The sequence below is a fragment of the Vidua macroura genome, chromosome 5, assembly GCF_024509145.1.
Source record: "Vidua macroura isolate BioBank_ID:100142 chromosome 5, ASM2450914v1, whole genome shotgun sequence".
Classification (NCBI taxonomy): domain Eukaryota; kingdom Metazoa; phylum Chordata; class Aves; order Passeriformes; family Viduidae; genus Vidua; species Vidua macroura.
The window spans coordinates 66,811,832-66,833,990 of record NC_071575.1 but is presented as its reverse complement, the minus strand read 5'-3'; the positions used below and the strand labels follow the sequence as shown (position 1 = coordinate 66,833,990).

At 46.0% G+C, this 22,159-nt stretch overlaps 1 protein-coding gene across 5 annotated transcripts in view; it reads right to left on the bottom strand.

The window, feature by feature from the left end:
- Window positions 1-22,159, bottom strand: part of FRMD4A (FERM domain containing 4A) — a 77,591-nt gene that overhangs the window by 15,398 nt on the left and 40,034 nt on the right. For all 5 annotated transcript variants that reach the window (XM_053977837.1, XM_053977838.1, XM_053977840.1 and 2 more), the window contains 4 exons: window positions 19,691-19,829; window positions 13,752-13,893; window positions 6,263-6,396; window positions 2,787-2,909 (listed from right to left, as the gene is read on the bottom strand). In XM_053977837.1, the coding sequence (XP_053833812.1) occupies window positions 2,787-2,909; window positions 6,263-6,396; window positions 13,752-13,893; window positions 19,691-19,829 (538 nt within the window). The remainder of the gene's footprint in view (window positions 1-2,786; window positions 2,910-6,262; window positions 6,397-13,751; window positions 13,894-19,690; window positions 19,830-22,159) is intronic.

Below are 22,159 nucleotides of genomic sequence, written 5' to 3'. Positions count from 1 at the left end.
GTTACACCTGCCTCCCACCTGCTCCTTCTCCCTGTTTTCTACCTCCACATTTAAGCCCCATTTGATTTCACTGCTATGTATTGATCCAAAGCCACAGCTTTAACCTCCTTGACAGGTTAGGTTTGCTTGGCACCCACCAAACACTCTGGGGTAAAACAGGGCAAAGATGGGTGAAGTCCTCCCCAGAGTATGGCTGTCAAAATCCAGGGGTGAATATGAGCCGAAGTAATTATGGGCTGCTGCAACTGATGGCACCAGAAAATTGTCTCCTCCAGTTACCAGCCAGGAGGGTGATCTCACAGCCTGCACTGTGCAACAGCAAGCTCTCTGTATGCCAGAAAGAACCAGTGCCCTCAGAGTTAGCCCTTGCAGGGCCTCAGCTGGGTTTTCAAATGCAATCAGGTGTACCCTGAAAGCTACCTATCCATTTTTGGTTATCCTCCAAAGTCAAGGGACTTAGGACAACTTATGCCAAAGAATAAGCTGATATAGAGCTTCCCAGTCTGCACCAGGACCCCAGGCTGTGAGCTTCAAAAGGCCTTGCTAATCTGCAATGGATCTGGCTGCCTCCCCCAGCTCAATGGTATTAGTCTGCTAGAAAGAGGAACCCAGTACACTGCAAATTAAAAAAAAAAGACAAGTTTTTCTACTTTTAGTGAATGGTGAGAAAGTAATATATTCCTGGAGATCCCCATTATGCAAGTTCAAATCCTCTCTTTGTTCAGCAGCAGTGTAAGAGCTGATGCCGTGGGATTTAATCAGTCTGAAGGCACTGTCTGAAGTTTTTATTCTGGGCTTCTGGCTTAAAAAAATAACTTTTGCTATCAGTGGTGAGTCAGCATTGCCTTAAAACTATAATTATAATTTCTCTCACTTCACTGAAGAATGAACCCACCTTCTGTCTTTTCAACAGATCCCCCTTTGCTTTGAAGACTTTATAAACTCTGTTAGTGCCACACTTATTAAAAGTGAACTTGACATGACGGGGTTTTAAGACCTGGAATCTGATTCATTATCTTATGGTAAAAGCCTTCCCAGAGTCAGGAATTACAGACCAGGTAAAGGTGATTACCAAGAAAAAAACCAGGACCCTTCCCTGCAAGTCTTGACAAAGGTCTTGCTAAAGGTATGGTGAGCCTGATGTGAGGGCTGTCATTTCAGGCCTTCACAGATTCAGCTCTAAATAATTCAGTATATCCTAGGAAAATATATTAATTTTCCTCCTGTCCATAATTGTCTATTTTCTTCCAGTGAGGTCCCTATAAATAAAACCCTAGGAAATAAGAGCTATCATCTGCCTTCAGATGGAAGTGCCTTGCTTCAGGTCCTTGTCACAGCTAGTAATTTCAGTCCTGAATTTGCGTGGTTGAGGGAATATTTCACCTTTTTTAAAAATTGATTTTCCAGTGTTTGCACTTGTTGAAAAGTGCATGAAAACCATTGCTAGCTTCCCTAAATGCTTTCAAACTGGCAGCCAAACACAGCTCAACATCATTCTTCAAGAACAGAAATTTATAGTTTTCAACACAGCCTTAAAATTTGACAGACGAAGAGAGAGGTAGAGAAAAGCTGAGTCAGCGTGTTTGGATTGCTGGTGCTAAAAGGCAGAGTGCCTGCACTGGGGAGGAGCTGCTTTACCTTCCTGCTCTCCACACCTAATCCTGCCACTCGAGTAAGGAGATTCCTCACCCACCGGCCCCAAAAGCTGCCCTGTAGCAATAGGAGCTGGGGAAGCTGGAGATCAGGTTATAACTGAGCAGCCAACAGACTGCAGGGGTTTTAGGAGTAATTCAGCTAAGACATGCTTCCCTTTGAAAAGCTTAATTAAATGTGCTAGTTCATGAATATTTGACTGTGGTGGAATTCCTCTCCCAGGCTCCATTGAGAACACAACTAAAGAGCTCCAGCTGTTTATTTTTTCAGCAGAAGGAAAATGCCAGCAAAACGACAAACAGTTAATTCCCTGGCTGAACTGAGCCTCAAACCACACAGTCACACCAGCTTCAGTCTCTCCTCCTACAAAAATAAAAAGGAAACTCAAGACTGAAATATACACAAGTGTCTTGAGACAAATGTGCCTCCACAGACAATAGTTGTTCTGTGAATCCGGTCCTGCCTTACAGCTGCTGCAGGCCTGTTTTCACAGCCACGGTTCAGGGCACTGACCCAGCACATTGTGGGAGCAAGGAAGGGAACAAACACTCCCTGGCAAACTTAGAAAAATGTAACTCCAGCTCCCCATAGGTAGGGATGAAGGCTCTTTTGTTTAAGGACTTGGGAGCAAAATGCTTTTATCTCGCTGTGGCAGGGCTGAGATGGATAATGGTGATGCTTTTCTCCCTGGTTAGAGGGGGCCTGAATTTGGATTGCTACTGGAGTGGAAAGCAAGTGGCTGTTTGCAAAAACAAGACAGGCAGAAGCAGGTCTCAGATGGCTTTAGGGGGCTCCTGATATGCTCCCTGCTCACACAAATTGCTGCACTTTGTCACCAGAGTACTTGCACTGCCATGGTCCAGTTGGTCACTCAGGCTATTTCTCTTACCTCTAGAAAAGCAAGAGCTGAACATTAATCATTTCACCTTTACTCTGAGCATGAAGTAAAGTCCCTAACTCTCCCACTGCTTCCCCATTCTGCTGGATATAAAAAATCCCAAATTACTGTGACCAATTACGGTAATTTAAAACAAAAATGACCATGGGACTGATGGCTCCTGTGTGATGCTCAGTGGACATCTTCAAGACCTAAGGTGGGGACACTGGTCTGGAAGGGAAGGGCACAGCCTCACCTCTCCCTTAGGCAGGATTTTCTGCTCATCCAGTTTAAAGGCAGTTCCTATTCTTCTCCTTACAATAGGCGGCTCCTCCCCAGGATCCAGGGGGTATTCTCGTGGCAGCTTTCCTGTGAGCTCCTGTAAGCAGAAAATGCTGTTAGTGCTCTGGGAAATCCTGCAGCACAGCAAAACACACCACCACTCCTGTGTGACCCTAAAATGACATGTATTCATTAACAACATATCCAGTTCAGCCAGCTGATAAACACACAGGAGAGCACCCAGCCCTGCAAACTCAGAACCTAGCACTGAGGGTGGGGACCTCTTCTCTAACCTGTGCATGAATACAGATCTTTGTGGCCTGCCCTGGGCAGGTCTGTAAGTGGTGCCCATCCCTAGGGCGTCGGGGTCTGAGGCTGAGCAGGCTTGCAGCACACAAGCTTTCATCTCTGCTGCAGGGTGAGCAGGAAGCAAGAGCTCCTATCTGCTGAGCGGCTTCTGAGAGGGGTGAGCAGACCCGAGAGCCTCCCTGCAGGATGCAGGTCTGCTGAGTCAGAAAGCTGCAATGGTAACAGCCATGCAGGTTATGACCTGCACAGAAAAACATTCCCACCTGATTCATGATGTGTCTGAGAGGAATGCAATGGAAATGGTCACTAAAAGCAGTGCCTGGTACCTCATTACCTGTCTGATAACACTTCATGTATTAGAATGCTTTCCAAACCCCAATGATGTCATGGGCAGCTTTGGAGCAATTATTAGCTGATACTCTGTCAGACTGATGGGGTTATTTGCAAAGATATGTTCAAAATCTAAAGCAAACCTCACAGAATTTCAGAATACGTGGACAACAGGAAGCAGCACCACTACTGATGTTAATGCTGTGGGCTTTTTTCCCCCAGGCTACACAATACAGGCACACATATCTGAACTGAAGGCATTGAACTGCCTAGAGAAAAAGGCAGAAGCCTGACTACCAGCACAGCCCAGACTCCTTGTACTCAAAAATCTCCCCATGAAGGACAAAAGGCTTTTGTGTTCCTTAGCATCAGTGTTGAGAGGATCCAGCTGGCAGAGTAACCTAAATCATCTGAATCCCAAAGAACAGCAGCTGACCTTAATGCGAGTGTGGGTGCACAGCCCAGTCCCTGCCTGCCCTGGCCTCTCCTCCACTCCCTAATGGGGTTTTTTCTTTCTATTCTTTTCAGGTCACTAGGAAACAAGGACCTGGCCTTTTCAAATCTTCCCTTTAAGCAACTCCCAGCAAAATGGGCTTGCAGCAGAGCTCTGTGGTGACATGCACAGACCCCTGTTGCGAGAGGCATGGCTGCAATGTCTCAGAGTCCCACTCTGCACTGCCCCTCCAGCCCTGTGGGGTTATTTCAGTTTTTCTTTTAAAATGTGTTCTTTGTACTGAGATATGGCTCTTAGCACTGCACTGAAACACAGATTCCTGTATCCTGAGGGCAACAGGGATATTTTCTTTATAACTACTAATGTGATATGAAGCAGTGCAGTGGGTAAAGAGTTAATCTTCTGTAAAATCTGTGAAGATCAGAGCAGAACAAAATGAATGTGGGCTACCATGCTGCCTCCACAAGCTAAAAAGTATTCAAAGGCACGATCATGAAGTGTAATCTAAATTAATAAGTAACTGGAGTAGTGATGGCCCAAAGTAACCTGATGCCAGCATTATGAATGGTTCTGGCCATGCTTTCTTAATTATGCCCCCCCTTATTTACTCTTTTTTATCTCCTGGTTTGCCACCTTCTTCCTCTGTTTTGGCCATTCCCATGCCAAAGCAGAAAGGACGAAGAGCAGCCAGAGAGGAAGCCTTCAACTACCAGCTGCTGATGGATGAGCTGTAGGGCTACAAGATGGGGTCAGATTCCAAGTGTCCATTAACTGCCTCTCTCAAATCACCTGTGGAAAGCACAAGCACTTTCTACCAGCCATTAATGTGTTGACAGATGGGCTCTGGCCAACCTTGCCACAGCACATTAAGGAGTTATTGCTCCTCATCCTCAGCTCCCTGCCCCAGTGGGAGCTTTTGCCTGCATCCTGGTTGCTTCTGAAGTGCCTGAGGCTGCACCAAAACCAGGGCTGGGTTAAAGGGAAGGCACTGGACTGTGAGCTCCTGCAGCTGTGGCACAGGCACATCTTCCCCTGCATCCGGTGCTGCTGCAAGGATTAGTCATCAGCAGTCAGGCAGGGTTAGCTTAGGGTAGTAAATTCCTCTGGGCCAAGTAGAACCTCCAGACCCTGACTGTCAGCCCCTGAAGAGCTGTGATTTTTTCCTGTGGATGATCTCAGCTCAATGGACTTAGAGATTGGATCTGATCCTGTGACCTTTCTCACAGCACAAGTTGTTTGCTGAAATCAGCCAGGACTTCTCAGGTGGGAAGGGATTGTTCCCACGGAGTAAAGAATGGGAACAGGGGCAGCAGAGATTTCTGCTGATGTTCTTTGTTGAGAGGTATTTTCCCCAACTTGTTCTTTTTGGCATTAAAACTATACATTAATTGAAACAAAGTGCAATGAGATGTGAATCAGTGACCCATTTCTCCCATTTTTGTCAAAAGGTAGATACACATCAAATATTAAGCAAGAACTGGAAGATCACTGTGCCACTCTCTGCAGCCGGCTTCCTGTTGTGTTACATGTCACAATTTGTTATTAAAATCAGATACACAGGCCTGGTAAACATGGAAGGATCGCTGAATGACCTGAGTACACTGCTGCTAATCTCCACACACAGCTGCAGCAGAGCTGTGATTTCCCCAAACATTAAATTCATCACTAAATGGCCTCCTATGTACTCCAGAATGAGCTGGCAGGTGAGTGGGAAGGTTATGAGTTCCTGAGCTGTCCTGCCTGACCTGAGATGACCACAGTGTTTCCTCTTTGCAAGATCTGCCACCATACTGGCATTCCTTTCCAGCAGTGCCAGAGCTGACTGGATGAAGGCAACCTACAAGGAGCACATAAGACCTTGTGTGCTGTATGGCAGAGCATGCTTGGAGAAGAAAAGCATGTAAAGCTGGGCCTGCTCCAAGAAGAAAGTGTGCCAGCCTTGGGGTTACTTTTCTTAATGGAGTAAAAAGTCTCTCAGAAGTGATGACCAGCACATAGAGCAGCCTTCCTATGGCATTTAAATAGCAGAATATTCTTATTAAAGTTAGCAAGAAGCCTGGCTGAATGCAATTTATTCACAATTTCAAAGAGCAGACATGGATGCTGAGCACCCTCCTTGTCCCAAGCCAACGGGGTACCCAGCTGACGTGGGGTCCCCTTCTCTGGGAGAAAAGAGCCCTGGACTTTGCAATCTGGGGTTGAAACAGCTGGATCACCCTGAGGCCATTGTACAATGGGTTTTGTAAGAGGTGACTGTGGAAGGAATCTCATGTCCTGACCCCACCCCACCTCCAAACAAGGAGCTATAACAAATTGAGACACCGAGTGTTCCAGGTTATAACGTGTCCACTGCCTACCGCTTCCCGCAGGCACAGTTTCTTTAGCTCTTCCAAGCGTTGGCGCAGTGTCTCTTCCAAAGCTTCTTGCCTGGACTTCAGTGCAGCCAGCATGTCTTTCTTGGCAGACTGAGAACTGTCTGACTCTTGGGAACCTGTCAATAAACAATGATTTCACTAGGCCAGCTGACAGCAGAATGCACATCTGGAGTGCCTGTAATTTTACCAAAGCCTGGATGCAGCCCTTCCAAAAAGAAATTGGACTATGACATGAAGCAGGTGTTACCCAGGCACGTTTGTTTACAGCAAATCCTTAATGTTTAAGCTAACAGTCAGGAATTTGACAGTGGAGCACATAAAGACATTTGTAACCATTATCTGGAAAAATAAAAGCAGCAAAATTATTCATCTAAAGATCGTAGAGGAAACCCACATACAATTCCCATGAAAGCTCCCAATGACAAAGTACAGTTTACAAAACCCTGGAGATGCCTTTTTTGGAAATTAAGTCTAGGAGAAACCATTTGACAATACAGCCTACTTCTTAAGAATTGCAATTATCCTAGTAGCAAACATGTAATTCAATCCACTTAAAGGGCCTGTTCTATGAAAAACTGTAATGGAACAAAATTACCTAGGCAAGATTCCCATAAAATACACCAAAAAATCCCAACCATAGCTCCTTCTGGGGTAGTAGCTGTTTCTTGTGAAGATGTAGGTTGAGATATTTATCTGCATGTCCAAATGGCTTGGCTTTTCAAGTGGCAATTACCAGCAACTCCCACTGTAGTAGGTCTGTGCATTAAGTCAGACTCTGTTGCTCAGATGTCATGACAACATTTGTAATTTCAGCTCTTCAGGGGAACTTCTTGATGAAGTAACCTCATCCTTTGTCACTATGTTTCCCTCCCACGCAATAAAGGATGGATATTCTTATCCCTCCTTTTGCTGCTGGTGTATGAACAGAAACACTTTTTTTACAGCAGTGACCTGTTCCTTGCCCCTCCTCAGCAATGGCACAGAGCAAGGAGACCTTTATTACCTGCAGGAGTCAGATACAACAGCATGCTACATGCAGTTTTCTGTGCACCTGTCATCAGAGGGGGGTTAGAGGGGCCTCCAAGCATTCAGTGAAAACACTCAGCCCAAGGAGATTGAAAAAGCTGTTATTTCACAGAGCTTTGGAAGGAATCTGGGAACAATTCTTTATTTTGGCAGCAGAACAGTGAAATTTGTGCTTCCAGCTTCATCTTTCATTGCTACTATTCCAGCAGACCATTAAAGCTAAATTGAAAGGGGATTGAGGCAAAAATTGCCACAAAACAGTTATGCATTGGCTCAGGGGTAGCAGAGAATCTCACAGATCTTTTCCACCAGTATTTTCTGCAGTTTTCATGAAGGAAGATAGCTGGCATTTATTCAATGAAACACCACTCTGCTTCCTTACACCTTTTACTGGGCTGTCCTGAAGTGGGGGTGGTAGAAGAGATCTCTCTAAAGGTCAGCCAGGCTGAGCATTATCAGACAAAGGAGGAGAACCTCACAGTAAGATGCTTGTGTAATTTAATTGCTGTAGTCATCCTTGTTTTATTTGTGTTTGCCCTCGTAAAGCAACAAAACTCAACTCTGCAGACACGTCTGTGCTGGAAGAACTTGATGGGACCTTCTAGAGGAGCCCTGTATTTGCATTGGCAGGGAAACTCCTCTCCAGCACTTAGTAATTCTTAATAGCAACCCTGGTGAGCAGTTACTAGCAAAAGTGAACTGCTGAATTTTTTCATGGACTTGTCAACAAACTGCCGACTCCTGGTAAAAAGTTGCTCATGATTCCAGCAGATGTTTTGAACCTTTTTCTTTTTTTCTTTAATGAACTATGTTTTCTTTTCAACTGCTCTTCCCCTTTCTTTCCTCTGTCTGCTCCACACCTCCATGCCAGCCTCGGATTTATTTTTAAAAGCTATTCCTTTTTGCTGTGTGGGTTGCCACAGCAGCTACACAGAAACATTTACAAGCATATGAACAGCCTGGCCAGACCCCTGTGCTGCTTTGGGGTACACCCACAAGAAGGAAAGCCAAAAGGCTGAGCTGGTAGGGACCCAAATCAAGCCCAGACAGTTCCCAGCATCTGTTCCAGCTGTGCTTTCCCTGTGTGAGAACCATGCTGGTCTCAACCCTGACACAATTGGTGCACATTTTGTCCACTGAGTGCCCATTTTGCCATCTTTTTCACTGCTCCCAGAGGAACTGGAGGGGACCTGGAAGTATGCGATCACATTCTGAGAGAAGCAATGGGATTACTGCTGAAACCAAAGTCACTAATGTTTGCTTTTGAATTTTTATTTAAAAGCTGAATTATTTTGCAGTATATTATTAGATTTTTATTGGCTGGATTCTCTGCTTGTTCTCGTGGGTGAAAAGCAAATGGAAACTTGATCAGTCAAGAGAACCACCACTGTATGAGATGACTGTAAATGAGCAGAGAACAATGCTTTGTATCGCTGGATGCCTATGGCTTCCTTTAGAGGCTCTTTATTTATAAATATGTATCAATCTTACCTTGAATAAGGCTGTGATCAGAGATTCACTTCTAAACACAGTGGCAATTGACCCAAAAATGTCAGGACAAATCAAAATACCGTAAAAACAACCAAGAAATAAATAAAGACCAGCACAAATCAAACCAATCAAGCAGCTACTACCTTAAATCAGCCTTATTAGATATGGTCACTGAGTCATGGCTGCCTAGTGCCTTCCAAAGGGGATCACCAAGAGAGAAAAATCAGTCCTGAGAAATCAGTCCTAACAGAAGAGGCTCCTGCTGCAACAGAAATGGTTCACTGGGAGGCTTTCTCAGGTGTTTTATCTCCCACAATTAGGGTTAATTCCTAATGAGTAAATGGGAGAAATGTTGCTGAAATATGTAATTTTCCTATACAGCATTTGGACCTTTTTGTGAAAACTATTTTTCAGCCTCCATCCCATTTGCAGTGCAAGAATTTACCAAACTCTGTTTTAACACACACTTCTGCAGAACCATTTGATGTCCCTAAAACAAAAAGTGTTGTGAAAATACACCAGGTAGCAGGCACAGGGCCTTCTCTCTGGTGGGCACCAGGAACCTGCTGAACTGAGGGCTGGTTTTATGTGTACATGCCCTTTCTTTCTTAGCATAGATGATGGGACACAGGCCTTGGTGATCTAATTGTCCACTTAATGCCCTACTAATTTGTGGAAACAGCACTCATCTTCTGATACCCACATGGCCTCTCTGGGTGATTTTTTCATCCATTGACATTCAGGAGAACATGAGCTGAGAAATGCAGGGGGAACATGGTCCTCCCTGCCCAACTCCTTCCCCAGAATTCATGGCTGAACTTCACCAGTGCTAACAGGCTGGGTTCTGCTCACCTCCATACTGGTGAGGTCAGGACAGTCTTGGTGATGTTGAAGGGGACATGCAGCACATGGGACACACCCCTGAAGGATCTGGTCAAGTGTTATCCAGGTACAGGTCTGCTGGGGTCCAAGCAAGCTTTGCTTTTAAGCCTGCCAAAGGGGTGAGAGCAGACACCACTTTGGAGAGAAGATTCCTACCAGTGACTCATTGGTTGTTCCTATTTCCTCCATCTATTGTAGCAGAGTGGAGTAAACTTGGAAAAGGGATGAATGAGAAGGATGAAAACAAGCAGGGAGGACAGATGGGATGCTGAAGAGCAGAGAGAGCCAAGTCTTGGTGAGACCAGCTGTGAGGGGAGAGGAGAGGAGATGCAACAAGGTGGCTGAGCAGCAACAGCAAGGTAAAAACACCCAGGCATCTCTTCTCTTTCTCATTCTCCAAGTCTCCTGCTCCAGGAAAAACACATCTAAATATGGCTAACCCTTCACACTACATCCGGCTGCTGGCTCCAGCTCGCTGGCATTTGGCTGGAGTCCCTGTGGAAGGTCCCCTGAGCAGGGAGGGAAGTTTCCCCCACGCTCGCTCCGTGCCAGAGCCCGGCCTGACTCACTGCAGCAGGATGTCAGCGCACAACAAGCAGCAGCCCCAGACAGCCCCTATCTCTGGTCTCTGCCCAACACATGGATTTCCTCCGCGGCGCGGGAGCTCAGCTGGAGCTGCTCCACACAGGATGCGCTCAGATATCCTGTGGGCGCTCGTCTTCAGCAGCCCGCGCTCGCTTGCGGGCCACGCGGGTGCTGTTTATCTGCTCCAACGCCCGCCGGGGCGGTCCAGCTGGGACACAGCCCTGCCAGATGCAGCAGCAGGGCTGGGAACCGGCTGGATGGACTCTGCTGTGGTGTTTTCAAACATAAACAAGCCCCTGCACAGGAAACCTCCGCTGCTGCAGAAATGGGGCTCGGGGGCTGGAGGCTCCTTGAATGCGCTTGCGGAGCTAAAGCAGAGATGCTCCTCTGGGGTGTCTCCTTTGCCCACAGAGATGAAGAAAGTAGTCAGTCCAACCATAACCCAGATACTACAGGGCTCCTCACTAGCTTGGAGACTTGCAGAGCTCTTATGGCACAGACTCCAAAGGAAAAATCCACCTTAGAACCAACTTGGTTTTGTTCTGCTGGCTTTGATTTGGTTCCTGCCTGTGTGAAAGCAGAGATTTAATTCACAGGCAAATCTTTCCCCAGATGTCCAGGCCCACAGATCCTGAGCAGAAGATCCCTGAGCTAAATCACAGCAGCCCACTGTCCTAGGGAGGCCCCTTCAGATCTAAAATCAGGACAAAAGTTAAGACAAAAGTCAGCTTGTCAGAAATGGACTTGGGCATCAAAATTACAAATCTGCACTGGACAGCCTGAGATCAAGAGTGTGGGAAAAATGGAGGAGCTGAGGCTTTGGTCTTGAATTGGCTGTGATCATGAGGAAGCCACTTCCCAGTGTGAGACTCCATCTCCCCTCTACTGTCTCTTGAGACTGTAAATGATGTAGAGCAGCGACTGCCTTGTACTGCACAGCAGGATCTTCTCCAGACAGTGTGACAGCTGGAAGCAACAACAAACTTTTCCTTAGAGACTTGCTGCAAGCCCAGGGGAGACATGCCAGTTTTGGCATGCTCCTCATGGCTCTGACAGCCCCTCCAGTAAGGAGGAGTGAGATGGAGGGAGGAAATGACTACAAGTAATTTTCAGGACAAAAAGGACTGAGAACAGTAGGGAAGTGGGGGCAAACAGAGATTCAGTCCTGACCTTGTGATTTCGAGTCACTTGAGGTATTTATAGCCTGGAAGTCTACTGTGGCCATTTAATCATTTGCACTTATTCTCTTCAGTGTGCAGGCTGTACTGCGATAACCCATCATTGTTGTGGTTGTGTGCCGATAATCCTTGGCACAATGGGAGGAAACACAAAGCCTGGGACAGAGCCAGTGACTGTGCCTGGTGGGACAGACAGTGAATGCCCCCTCCCATCCAGTGGGACAGGGATGGGCCACCTCCACCAGCCAGGCTCGAGGGAGGGGGATCTTGGAGCAGAGGGGTCTGAGTGTGGAAGCAATCCAGGGTTTCCAATTCCTTGGTACCTGGAAAGTATTGACCTTCTCTCAATACTTTCTTGTAGCTGCTTGTAGCTGTTGGAAGGCACACAGCAGCAGCAAACCCGGCAGCTCTCCTCAACATTCTGGGGAGAGCTCTGTCCTCAGAGCTGGCAGGATATAACAGGCAGCTCTGAAGAAGGGAGCACGGAGGCAGCCGTGCTCACCTGGCCCACCAGCTGCACCTTGACAGAAACAGAGGTTCACACCTCTATGAAGGCACCCAGGCAGGCAGATCCACCTACCCAGGACTGAAGAAATTACTCACCTGGTCAATGAACTCTGGGTGGGTCTAGTCACTAGTGCAATTCTGATGAGTCTACAAATCCTGTGCTCAGCCAGAAAGGTGCAGAGAGCACAAAAGTTCAGAAATAAAAGCATGGGCAGCTCCCAGTTTGGAATTTCCATACACTTAACCCTGATAGATACTGAGTCTACACTAGCTTTTCTGGGCCTGATTTTTTGCTGACTTTCACATGGCTACTGCTCTCTCCAGGTGTAAGAGCAGAAGCAGACCCCAGTGGTTTTTTTCCAGGAGCACAAAAAGTCCATGTATTAACATGGAAACAGGATTACTACCAAGTAGCTCTCACAAACTTAGGAATGGTGCCCAGGAGGTTGAGATCTTGGAAAGATCTTAAGAACTTTCTTGGGGTACTTAATGATATTTACTTTCCAGCAGGAGAGCTGAAAAAAAATGCCAAACAAACACAGACTTCCAACAACACAATCTGGGAGCTGCTGAGCTACTGCAACTCCCCGAGTGATAGGAGGCAGAGACAGTGGATTGTAAACTTTGTCAGGAAGACCTCAGGAGCAGAAAGGCAACTCTGTTTGCAGGCAAGGCAAGGAATTGCACAGCAAGCAGCTCTGGAAGCACTGCACATTTTAACCCCTTGCTGAACATTTTTCCAAGCAGGGTTTTAAGAGATATGAAGGATACAGCGATGCAAAGCTAATCTACTACATCAATGTGGGTTTAGTTTTAAAGCATTTGCATTTTTAAGTTCTTCCTTTGTCCAAGCCTGAGAAGGTTATTCTCTGCTGTTACAGATCCCAACACATTTGGTTTTGATAAATTGATGTGATGTTTAACAGAAGGCATTTAATTGTCTGAAACTGTTAATTATGATGATAACAGAAACCTTGCCCTCCTGAAGAGCTCACCTAAGCAGCTTCAATCTCTTTGCTAAATATCACCTGCTGCTTTAAGCCTGCAGTAACATTTCTCACTGTTTTACACACACCTTGCCTGGTTCAGACTGACAGAAAAGTATCAAAGAGTCACAACCTCCTGACCTGCCTTCTCCAGTCTTTCTCTCCTTCTGCTCTAGCTCTTCTCTCCATCACCTTCTCTTGGGTTTCTCTCACACATGACATCTTCCTCACACAGGAAAGTGCTCTAAGCCACAATAAGAAACATACAGGACCTTGGCACTAGTTTGGTAGAGTGCTAGGGAGCAGTTCTGCTGAGCCTGGGACAGCAGTCAAGTCCCAGCAACAGAGAGGCAAAGCAGATGTGCACTCGGTGAAGAAGACACTGTCTCAACAATGCTGAAGAACATCACCAGTTCTCAGCCTCAGTTTCCCTTGTGAGCTGCACTGGGTGACTGCTTCCCCACTGCTGGCTGGGCACTCCTTCACAAACCCATCTGCCTCAGGATAAGCTGGATACCAAGGCATGGTTAGGGTAGAAATTGTGAAGAGAGACCAGGTTTCAGCTGGAAATCGAGAGGTTGGAGATGACATCCTAGAGTAAAGGAGGAAACAACTGTTGGTAAAGAGAGAGGGGGAGGATGCTGCCTGTGCTGTTTGTGGAGCAATGTGCTGAGAGATGGACTGCCACCTGGACAGACAGAAAGGCTAAAGGGAAGTGACTTTCATTTCTGAGTGCAGCTTCTGGCTGCTCCCCATTATACCATGGCCATGGCCCTTCCCACCATACTCCCTCCAGTTAGAGGACAAAGGACCTACCTGATGACAGAAGACTCCCGCTGCTTCCACTGATAATTTTGCCTTTACTCCCCATGTTGGCCAGCTTTGAGGTCTTGAGGGTTCCAGTTTCAGTCAGGTCAATTGCAATCTCACTCAGGCTTCTTGCAGCATGAATCTTGGACTGGAAGTGGACACAGGAGTTAGTAATGATTTAATGTCTTTTGAAAGCTCACAGAAAGAAAAAGACCTTTTGCTGTGGCAGGAAACAGGCCTCCACAGCAAACTTGGATTATTTTACAAGAATAGAAGCAATCTGGCACAGTATTCACTGCTGTACTTTTATACATTCTTAAGTGGGCACAATTCTGGCATCGCTTCCCGTTGTTTGGGTTTTTCTCTGCTGTGCCATGCACATTTTTCTCTCTTAAACAAAGGATGTATGGAGTCACTGTTTTACCACATATAATAAGAAACCTTCAGAAATACCATCATAATAACTTGCTGAAAATCTCAAAGGCTAAAGACCATCTCTAGCATCTAAAGGAAGCCAGAAGGGGCCTTCACAAATCATCAATAAGCTTTGGAACAAGACACAGTGAGGACATGCCTTAAATGGGCTGTCATGAGAAGCTGGAAGAAAATACTGACAGGAAAACACATTCAGGTTATTGTCCAGACTAACAAGCTGCATGCAATGTCCCTACTGTGAGGGACCTCTTTAAAGCATTAACATTACTCTAGGAGGAAACAACAGCCAGCCCAGCTCAGTAACTGGCCACATTAGGGCATGGCCATTGTTCCCCACCAAATGTCGACAAGATCATTGCAATTTGTAATTACAAGAAAGTAAATAATGCACAGTATGTAAATGAATAGAATAGAATAGAATAGAATAGAATAGAATAATAGAATAGAATATTTCAGCTGGAATGCACATCCAAAAGTCATCTCAGCCCATTGCTCAAATCTTACAAGCCCTGTGCTTCTGAGCTTCAATTAATCTGTCCATGCAGGGCCACTGACCTGCAACTTTCATTTCCCAGAACACAGAAAGCTCTTGGCACATTTTGCCAAGACTCTCCAACTGCAAGAAGAGGTTTATCCAAAAAGGGGTGAAGCCCCAGTTCAAAATCACTGGAGCATTCACCTCTGTACCTTCTCAAGGCCAGAAGAGACTCAGCCCTGGCCATACAACTCAGGAGATGGGCACATCATTACTGTACTAACAAATCAAAGCTGATTGATGTCCACATACCAGGGTGTGATCTGTTCCCACTGGAAATAACATGAAACAGGACAACAAGGAATGCTGGTCATGATGGGATTTTCAGTGTTACTTCACATCCTCAGGAAGAAGAAACCATTCCAACAAGAACTAAGCCTGAACTGATGGCTGAGTGCTCACCACTGAGCTTCTTAGTTCTGTTACTTATGTGCTGTGGGGCTTTGGGTAAGACACTTAAGGTTAAGTTCTTAGTGATCCCCACCTCTGTTTGCATATCAGTGAAATAATAAGGGAAGGAAAATGTCTCCCCATAGCACACTGTATTTTTAAGATTAATTTAAGACTAAAAATGAAGACAGCACTGGGAAAGCCTTACATTGAAAACACCCTCAGAAGTATTATCATAATTTAATACTCTTGGGTATTTATAGGCTCCATCATTACCATTCTGAGGCACCCAAATGCCTAGCAAGCTTATTTCCACAACAACCCCAATAACACGGCATGTGTTCTCACTTGTTTTCAAGAGTGAATAGTGCAGTCCTTGTGAGTGCAGAGGCTGAACTACCTGACAAGATACCAGAACAGACCAGTCAACCAGTACTGGCCCTCTTCAACTAATGTAACCAGTTAGACACTTCTCATTTCCAGCAGTTCCTCCCTAAAACCAGCCCCAGGAGAAAAACAGCACTCTTTAGCTTCTTGGATCAGATGTTTCTGGTCAGAAAGAAGGCCTGTGAAACATCTTCTTCAAATAGTTCTGGAAGGTTAGTTCCAGGTGAAGAGGAAAATCACTGCTTTTAACTAATGAGATTTCCTTCTACTGAAGTCTTGATAAAGAGCCTAAGCATGAACTGCTGTCTTGCTGCAGTGCCAGACCTTTAGAGGTAACAAGCCTTCCAACTTCCTTTGTCCTGCTGATAAATCCCCTGCAGGTGTGTATATATGCTGTATAACCCAGTGTATATGTAGGGTTATGTATACTTTGTATAACCCCAGGAACAGCTACGTTGATCAAAGCCAGTGTGTGCCTGACCCAACACACTGAGTCCTGGAAGTGGATGCCTCAGAAAGGCACAAACCCCAAATCTGCATGGACAAATCCATCCCTCCTGCTCCATGAAGCAGTGGTTTTCCTGTTTTTGTTGGATAGTTACAGCAAGCAGCCCTGTAGTTTATTTCCACTCATTTTCAGAGTGCAAATTAGGGCACACTCTGGCCCTACCTGTCTGACTGGGCACCAACCAAAGTGCTGAGTGAAGGCAATGTGACTGCTGGGTGCTGTTGTGGTCCTGGCCAAGCCAGCAGTGACTGGAAGTGTACCCTATATAGGGCAAACGAAAAGGTCATGTAAGACCAAAGCCTGGCATCCCTGGAGCCAGGAGAGAGGAAAACAAACCAGCAGACAGGATTAGCAGGGCAGAGTGAGTTTCCTCTGCAGAGGGTACAATTCAAACCTGCTGAAACCATAGGAGAAAGTTTTAGATCCAATTGCAGTTGTGCTAATGGTGCCCTGCACTGAACAGTGCAGATGAAACATCTCCTGAAAGGAATGGGGTTAATTTTCCTTGCTGCTCAGTCCCTGCTGCCTCTGCTGCCTGCAGCAATGCCAGTCAGTGTCGGGTGGTCTTGTGCATTGGACAGGCTCTCAGCAGCAGCAGGAATCAGAGCAACAGCTCATTTCACACAGGCCACTGAGCAGCAGCCAGCACTGGCCTGTGCAGGCTGTGTGCTGCAGCACAGCACTGCAAAGCTGCGTTACACCCCATTAGCGCTCTCCCGAGCCCCACAGTCCCTCCAGGCTCAGAAATTTTAAAGCACTTAGCACAGACCTGCCAAGTCTCATTTACATGGAGAAAGACTGGCACATTCATGAGTCATTTGAAAGCATGGGGCCAAACTGATCCCCAGTGCAGTTCTGACAGGGTCAGAGGGTGAAGAAAAATCCGTAAGTGAAATGAGGAAGAACATGGACACTAGGGATGAATCTATCCCTCCTGCTGCAGTGATGGGGCTTTGCTGGAGGTGATTTTTTGAAACCCTTGGCCTATTTTCTACCAGTTCATTCAGCCAAAAAGCCTTGCAGTTGGAGGAATGTGGTGTTGAAAATTCCCACAAAATGGGACTTCTCAAGGTTTCTAGGCCAAGTGTTTGATTGACTCAATGCAGTCAACAGAGCAAAGACATGCCTTCAAGTCCTGCTGCATCTGTCTCTTGAAAAAAAGAGAAGCTGACAGGAGCTCTGCATGCTGACAAGCTCACTTGGGAAGCTGGGGATCTTTTCAGTCTCCACGTTACGCATCGATTGCAGGGAGAGAGAGACAGATCAGCAGGGAGCGAGACGCTGGGAACCTGGAGAGCTGGCAGGAGTTCAGCATGGAGTGAGGCTGCAGAAACGGCTGGGACCTCACTTGCAAAAGGGTCGGATTCCAGGCCAAGTGGATTTTATTTCTTTTTAAAATCAAGTGAAGGGTTTTCTTTCCAGTGGAGCTGTTGGTCCAGATCCAACTGGTGCCCAGTTATGTGAGGAGCAGAGTTCAAGCTTTCTTTATCACTATGTCACATCTCCCACCATCTAATCTACATCACTGGAGCAAGGCCTCAGCCCTGCAGTGAGCTCCAGCAGGCTTTTTCCTCTAAGTTTGTTTTTATTTTTCTTTCTTTTGTCGAAATGATATGAAATGCCAAGTTTGGACATGAAAGGAAGGAATATTGAAGTTTTCCTTTGAAGTTGAGGATTCAGTTGAAGTGGGGCCTGAGATTTAAGGGACTGCAAACCCATGCGACCTGAAACTCAATAAATGTTTGTCTAGGCCCCTGAGAGCTGAACCAAAGACATTTCACATCATCTCACTCTGGGGTATGATTTACTAGTTTCCCAAAGCGAATCTCATATGAGCACTGTGTCCTTGAAGTGAGCAGTAGGATGAACTGATCAATTAAAATTGATGGATCTATCAATATTGACAGTGTCATGTCAAAGATGAGGACAACAGATGAAAATATCGGTTCCCTTAAGAGAAAGGGACAAAAATATTTGTATGCCTTAACTTCAAAGCCTCAGCATGACCACTGGGATTATGGTGACAAAGCATGCTGACATGGTCACAGACGTGACAGGTTGACAAACGAGGGCTGGTGGGTGGTGCTGCCTGTAGGAGTGTGAGAGAGGGGAGATAAAATTGAAACACAATCTGCCAACAACAAAAGGAGTCACTGAAGGGAAGTCCTGGGTGTTTCAGAGACCCAGTTTCTTACCAAAGAAATGGGAGGAGGAGGGAATCTCCTTTTGTTTGTTGGTTGCTTGTGACCTAAATACCTTGCAGCTAGATCAGCAAATCCATCTGGCTAAAAGTAAAGAAAAATAAATTTCTATTTGCTTGAAATTTATCCCTGAGTTGACAGAGAGGACTGTGCACTGCCCTGATGGTCCTGAGCAGAGAAGGGGGACAGGATAGCTTCCCTTGATATCAGTGAGTATGCAATTTTGTCCATATTACAGCTGGCACTTAGGCAGTGCTGGGAAGTTGGCTACATCCCTAAATTCAATACAGCTTACAACAACTATGGTGAAACCTGGATTTTTGCATTAGATGAGACCTGGCCAAAGTGACTGCAACCATGCCCAAGGCATCCAAAAGTCCTAACCCCTCTAAAAGAAAGTCACAGAGCTTATGATGGGGAAAGCAATGTCAGAAGGGCTTAGAATGAGTGGGACTAACAGCACACTCACTGGCCCTCCACATAATTCCAGAAAGCCAACTCGATTCATTTAACTGGCAGAAAAAATAATGTACTAAAGAAAAGCAGGAAAAAGAATTATTTTTCTGCCAGTTTAGTGGGCTGAACTGGCTTGTGAAGGGACCTGATAGGGTCAGGGCATGAGCAAGGACGGACACACCCCCAGCCTGAAAATGCACGCACTGCTTTCAACAATAGCAAGATGTTAAGATGTTTCAGGCATTTGGAGGATCATCACCTGCACACTGTGCCATTTCACCAGAGATGAGGACCAATGCAGGTACCCACTCAGTACAGGCTCTGTCTCCTCTGTGAAACTTTACAGCAGTGTGTTCATCTGGAGAGGGAAGTCTGCCTGAGAAGTCTTTTCTCTGTATCAAAGTAATCTCAAAGTGATCAAAGCAATCTCCTGCTGCTCTGGGTATGCCTAAAATTAGTGATGAAAAGAATTAAGAGGAAGAAACCACACTCCTCTGGTTTCAAGGTGGTTTCTTTTGTGTGTTGCCTGGCCCTTTGTGCAGCACCAGTTTGCGATAGCTCTTTGCATAGCTAGGCTGTCAAGCCTCCTGCCCTACTGCTAAAATAATATCCCTCCCCCTCCTTTCTAGGAAAATACAATAGTAAAAATCAAGGGACAGCAAGAAGAATCCAGAAACAGTTGTAGGTTGTGAAGCTACTTTGAACTCAGTTGTTGGAAGCTGCCCTAACTTTATGACAGATGTGGAAGACGTGGAAACCATCCAGATCTATCTGCTTGCTAACTTTGGCTCCTTCAATTTGGCCACAGTTCAACACAACCTTTTCCTCAATCCTTACTCCCATAGGCATGAATTTGAATACAAATTTTCTCAATCTGGTCAGGACTAGAAAATATCATCAGTCAATTCGCCTTTTTTTTGATCTCGAGCAGAAAGGGAGGGCAGGAAAGAAGCCACCATCTGGACTTGATGTGGCTGGGACGCTGGGGAATGAGGAGGACTCACCCACCACAACTGGCACTTCCCATGCTTACCTTGCTTTGCTTCCTGTCCAGGTAGAACTGATGTTGACTAATGGCCATAGCCCAGATAGACTTTATTAATGCTGGACAGGCGTACCACGTATGCACAGCAATGCCACTATGCCCAAAAGTCCTCCTGGTCACAGATGCCCTGGAGAGAAGAAAAGAATGAACTGGGGTTACACAAAGGTTTCACCAGATTGCTTTCTGTGGCAGAACCTGTCACAGATCTCATAGTAAAAGCTGTTGCCTTTACTGTGTACACCCTTGTGTTAATAGGAAAAAAAAATGCTTAGAAATCAGCAATAAATATCTAATCAAGCCAGGAGAGCATTTACTTCAAATATCTCCTCAAGATAGCAGGCTCCAGAGGACTAACAGTAAAGATCATCCAGTTTGCCCAGCTTAGACTATATCCCTGGGTTTGGTTGATGCTGACTTGCTGCATATCCCAGAGGAGCTACCAAGGCCAAAGTATGCATGAATCCTCTGTGTCTCATCACATGCAGAGACATCCGAGGCCTCTGGCTTTGGACAGTAGCTTCCAAATATTAGGATCCAGGTAACAACTAAAGATTCACAGGATCAAAGGCTACTTTAGAGAGTGTGAAAGAAACTCTTCAGGAACCTTGATTTCCCCACTTGTAAACAGATGTAGCAGGATTTGCCACATGGTATGGGGGCAGGGAGTTGTGAGGCTCAGAGGGGGCTGCCTGTTGCCCTGGAGAGAAGAATGGGACTCAGTGATTAGCTGAGTGAATTTAAAAACAGGAAAAATAAGAGCTAAATATTTCCTCTCTGGGACTCCCAATTGTTCTCAAACATTAGCAAAAACCCACAGGTTAGGTTTCCCCATGCTTTCACAGCTGTACAAACCTGCTTGATTATTCCTCCCCATCCCTCCCTCAAAAGCAACCCTACCAGCAGAGCCCTGACACCAGCACAGTGCACATTCAAGCTCTCAGCATGAATCTGTGGAACTCCTCCCACTGCAGGGATGGAGCTCTGGCTGGAATAAACTGATCTACAGAGCCCCAAATAAATGAGGGCCTCGTCTCCAGTCTGTTAAGATGGGTCTTGTGGTAGAGTAGGATTATGAAATGATGTGACATGGGTTCAGAGGCTCGCTCAGAAATGTGACACTTTTAGGGACATGGATGGTGAAGAGGGACCAGTGCAAGAGACAGCCCGGGGTGCACTACAGAGGGGGGTCAGAGCCCACAGTCAACAGGGACTCTGAGCCATGCAGGTGTGGAAGTGACACTACAGGACAGCCCAGGAACTCTACTGTGCCATGCAGGGGGGAGTCAACTCTTTCACCAGCACTCACAAGTCCTCAAGCCTGCTAAGGTTCCCCTCCTGCACCTGTATCTGCACTGGCCACCTCTCTTCTGGTGATTGTGGACCACTGCCTTGTCTGAAGTTGGAGGTGAACATGGAGGGGTGAACAGTTGAAGAAAGTTGTGATAGAGCCAAGAAAGAAAGAAAACCAGAACTCTGCAGCAAAATGAGAATTACTGGCAATGTTCAGTCTGGGAGAGGGCTGACAGCCATTACATCAGGGCTTTTTCACTGCTTCAAAATGCGTTAAAGTCAAATTATGGAGCTACAAATCAGAGTGAAATTTCTGAGAAAACAGCCGTGGCCAATGCAAACAAGGTCTGAGACAACTGGGATCTCATGTTTCAGTGTTACCCTGTGCCGAGTCCTTTCCTTATGAATGGTGCTAGAGACCTTGTGCTATTACCAGTATTGTTCTTGTGAGAAAAGTCTCCATGGATGCAGCAGGACAGTGGCTGATGGTGCCGGGCTGCCTCATTTCTGTCACTGGACAGGGAATGAAGGCTGTGCTGGGAGGTGTTCTTGAAGTTGAGACTGGAGAGTGGATCCAGCTCTGGATGCTTTATATTGGTCTAAGGACACAAACCACTGCAGCACACTGGCACATAAAGCTCTAAGGAAATTAAGGCCCTCAAACATGGGCTGAAGCTTTAATTCTGTTGTCATCCTGTTCAGTTCAAACTCCTGAATTCTTAGAAACATATTCTGCAATTCATTCATCTTTTCACTGTAAAAGCAGTGATTTCTATTTTTTTTTCCTTTTTGGAATCTGTACATGTTTCCTATCAAAACAGCAGACTCCATTAGAACATCTGCAGACTGTTGGTCAGAGCTGTGGACTTGCTTTTCATGGCTGTGTTTGAAGACCTGAGAGATATGGATCATTGTTTTTTTTCCCATGACTTCCCTCCATGCACGCTACATGCACTATGGAATTAATCCTGTTGATAGCCCCTAAGATGTATCATTTTCCTCCTTTATGAGATAAGTAACTGCAGTGAAAGGAGGTTAAATGGCTTGTTGGGGACAAGAAGCCATGGGCAGAGGCAGGGCTTAAAAACGTACATTGTGCTGCCCAGCCCCGGCCATAACCACAGAGCTGTGCTCGCTCTCCTGACTGTGGCTTCGCTGACTCAGGCT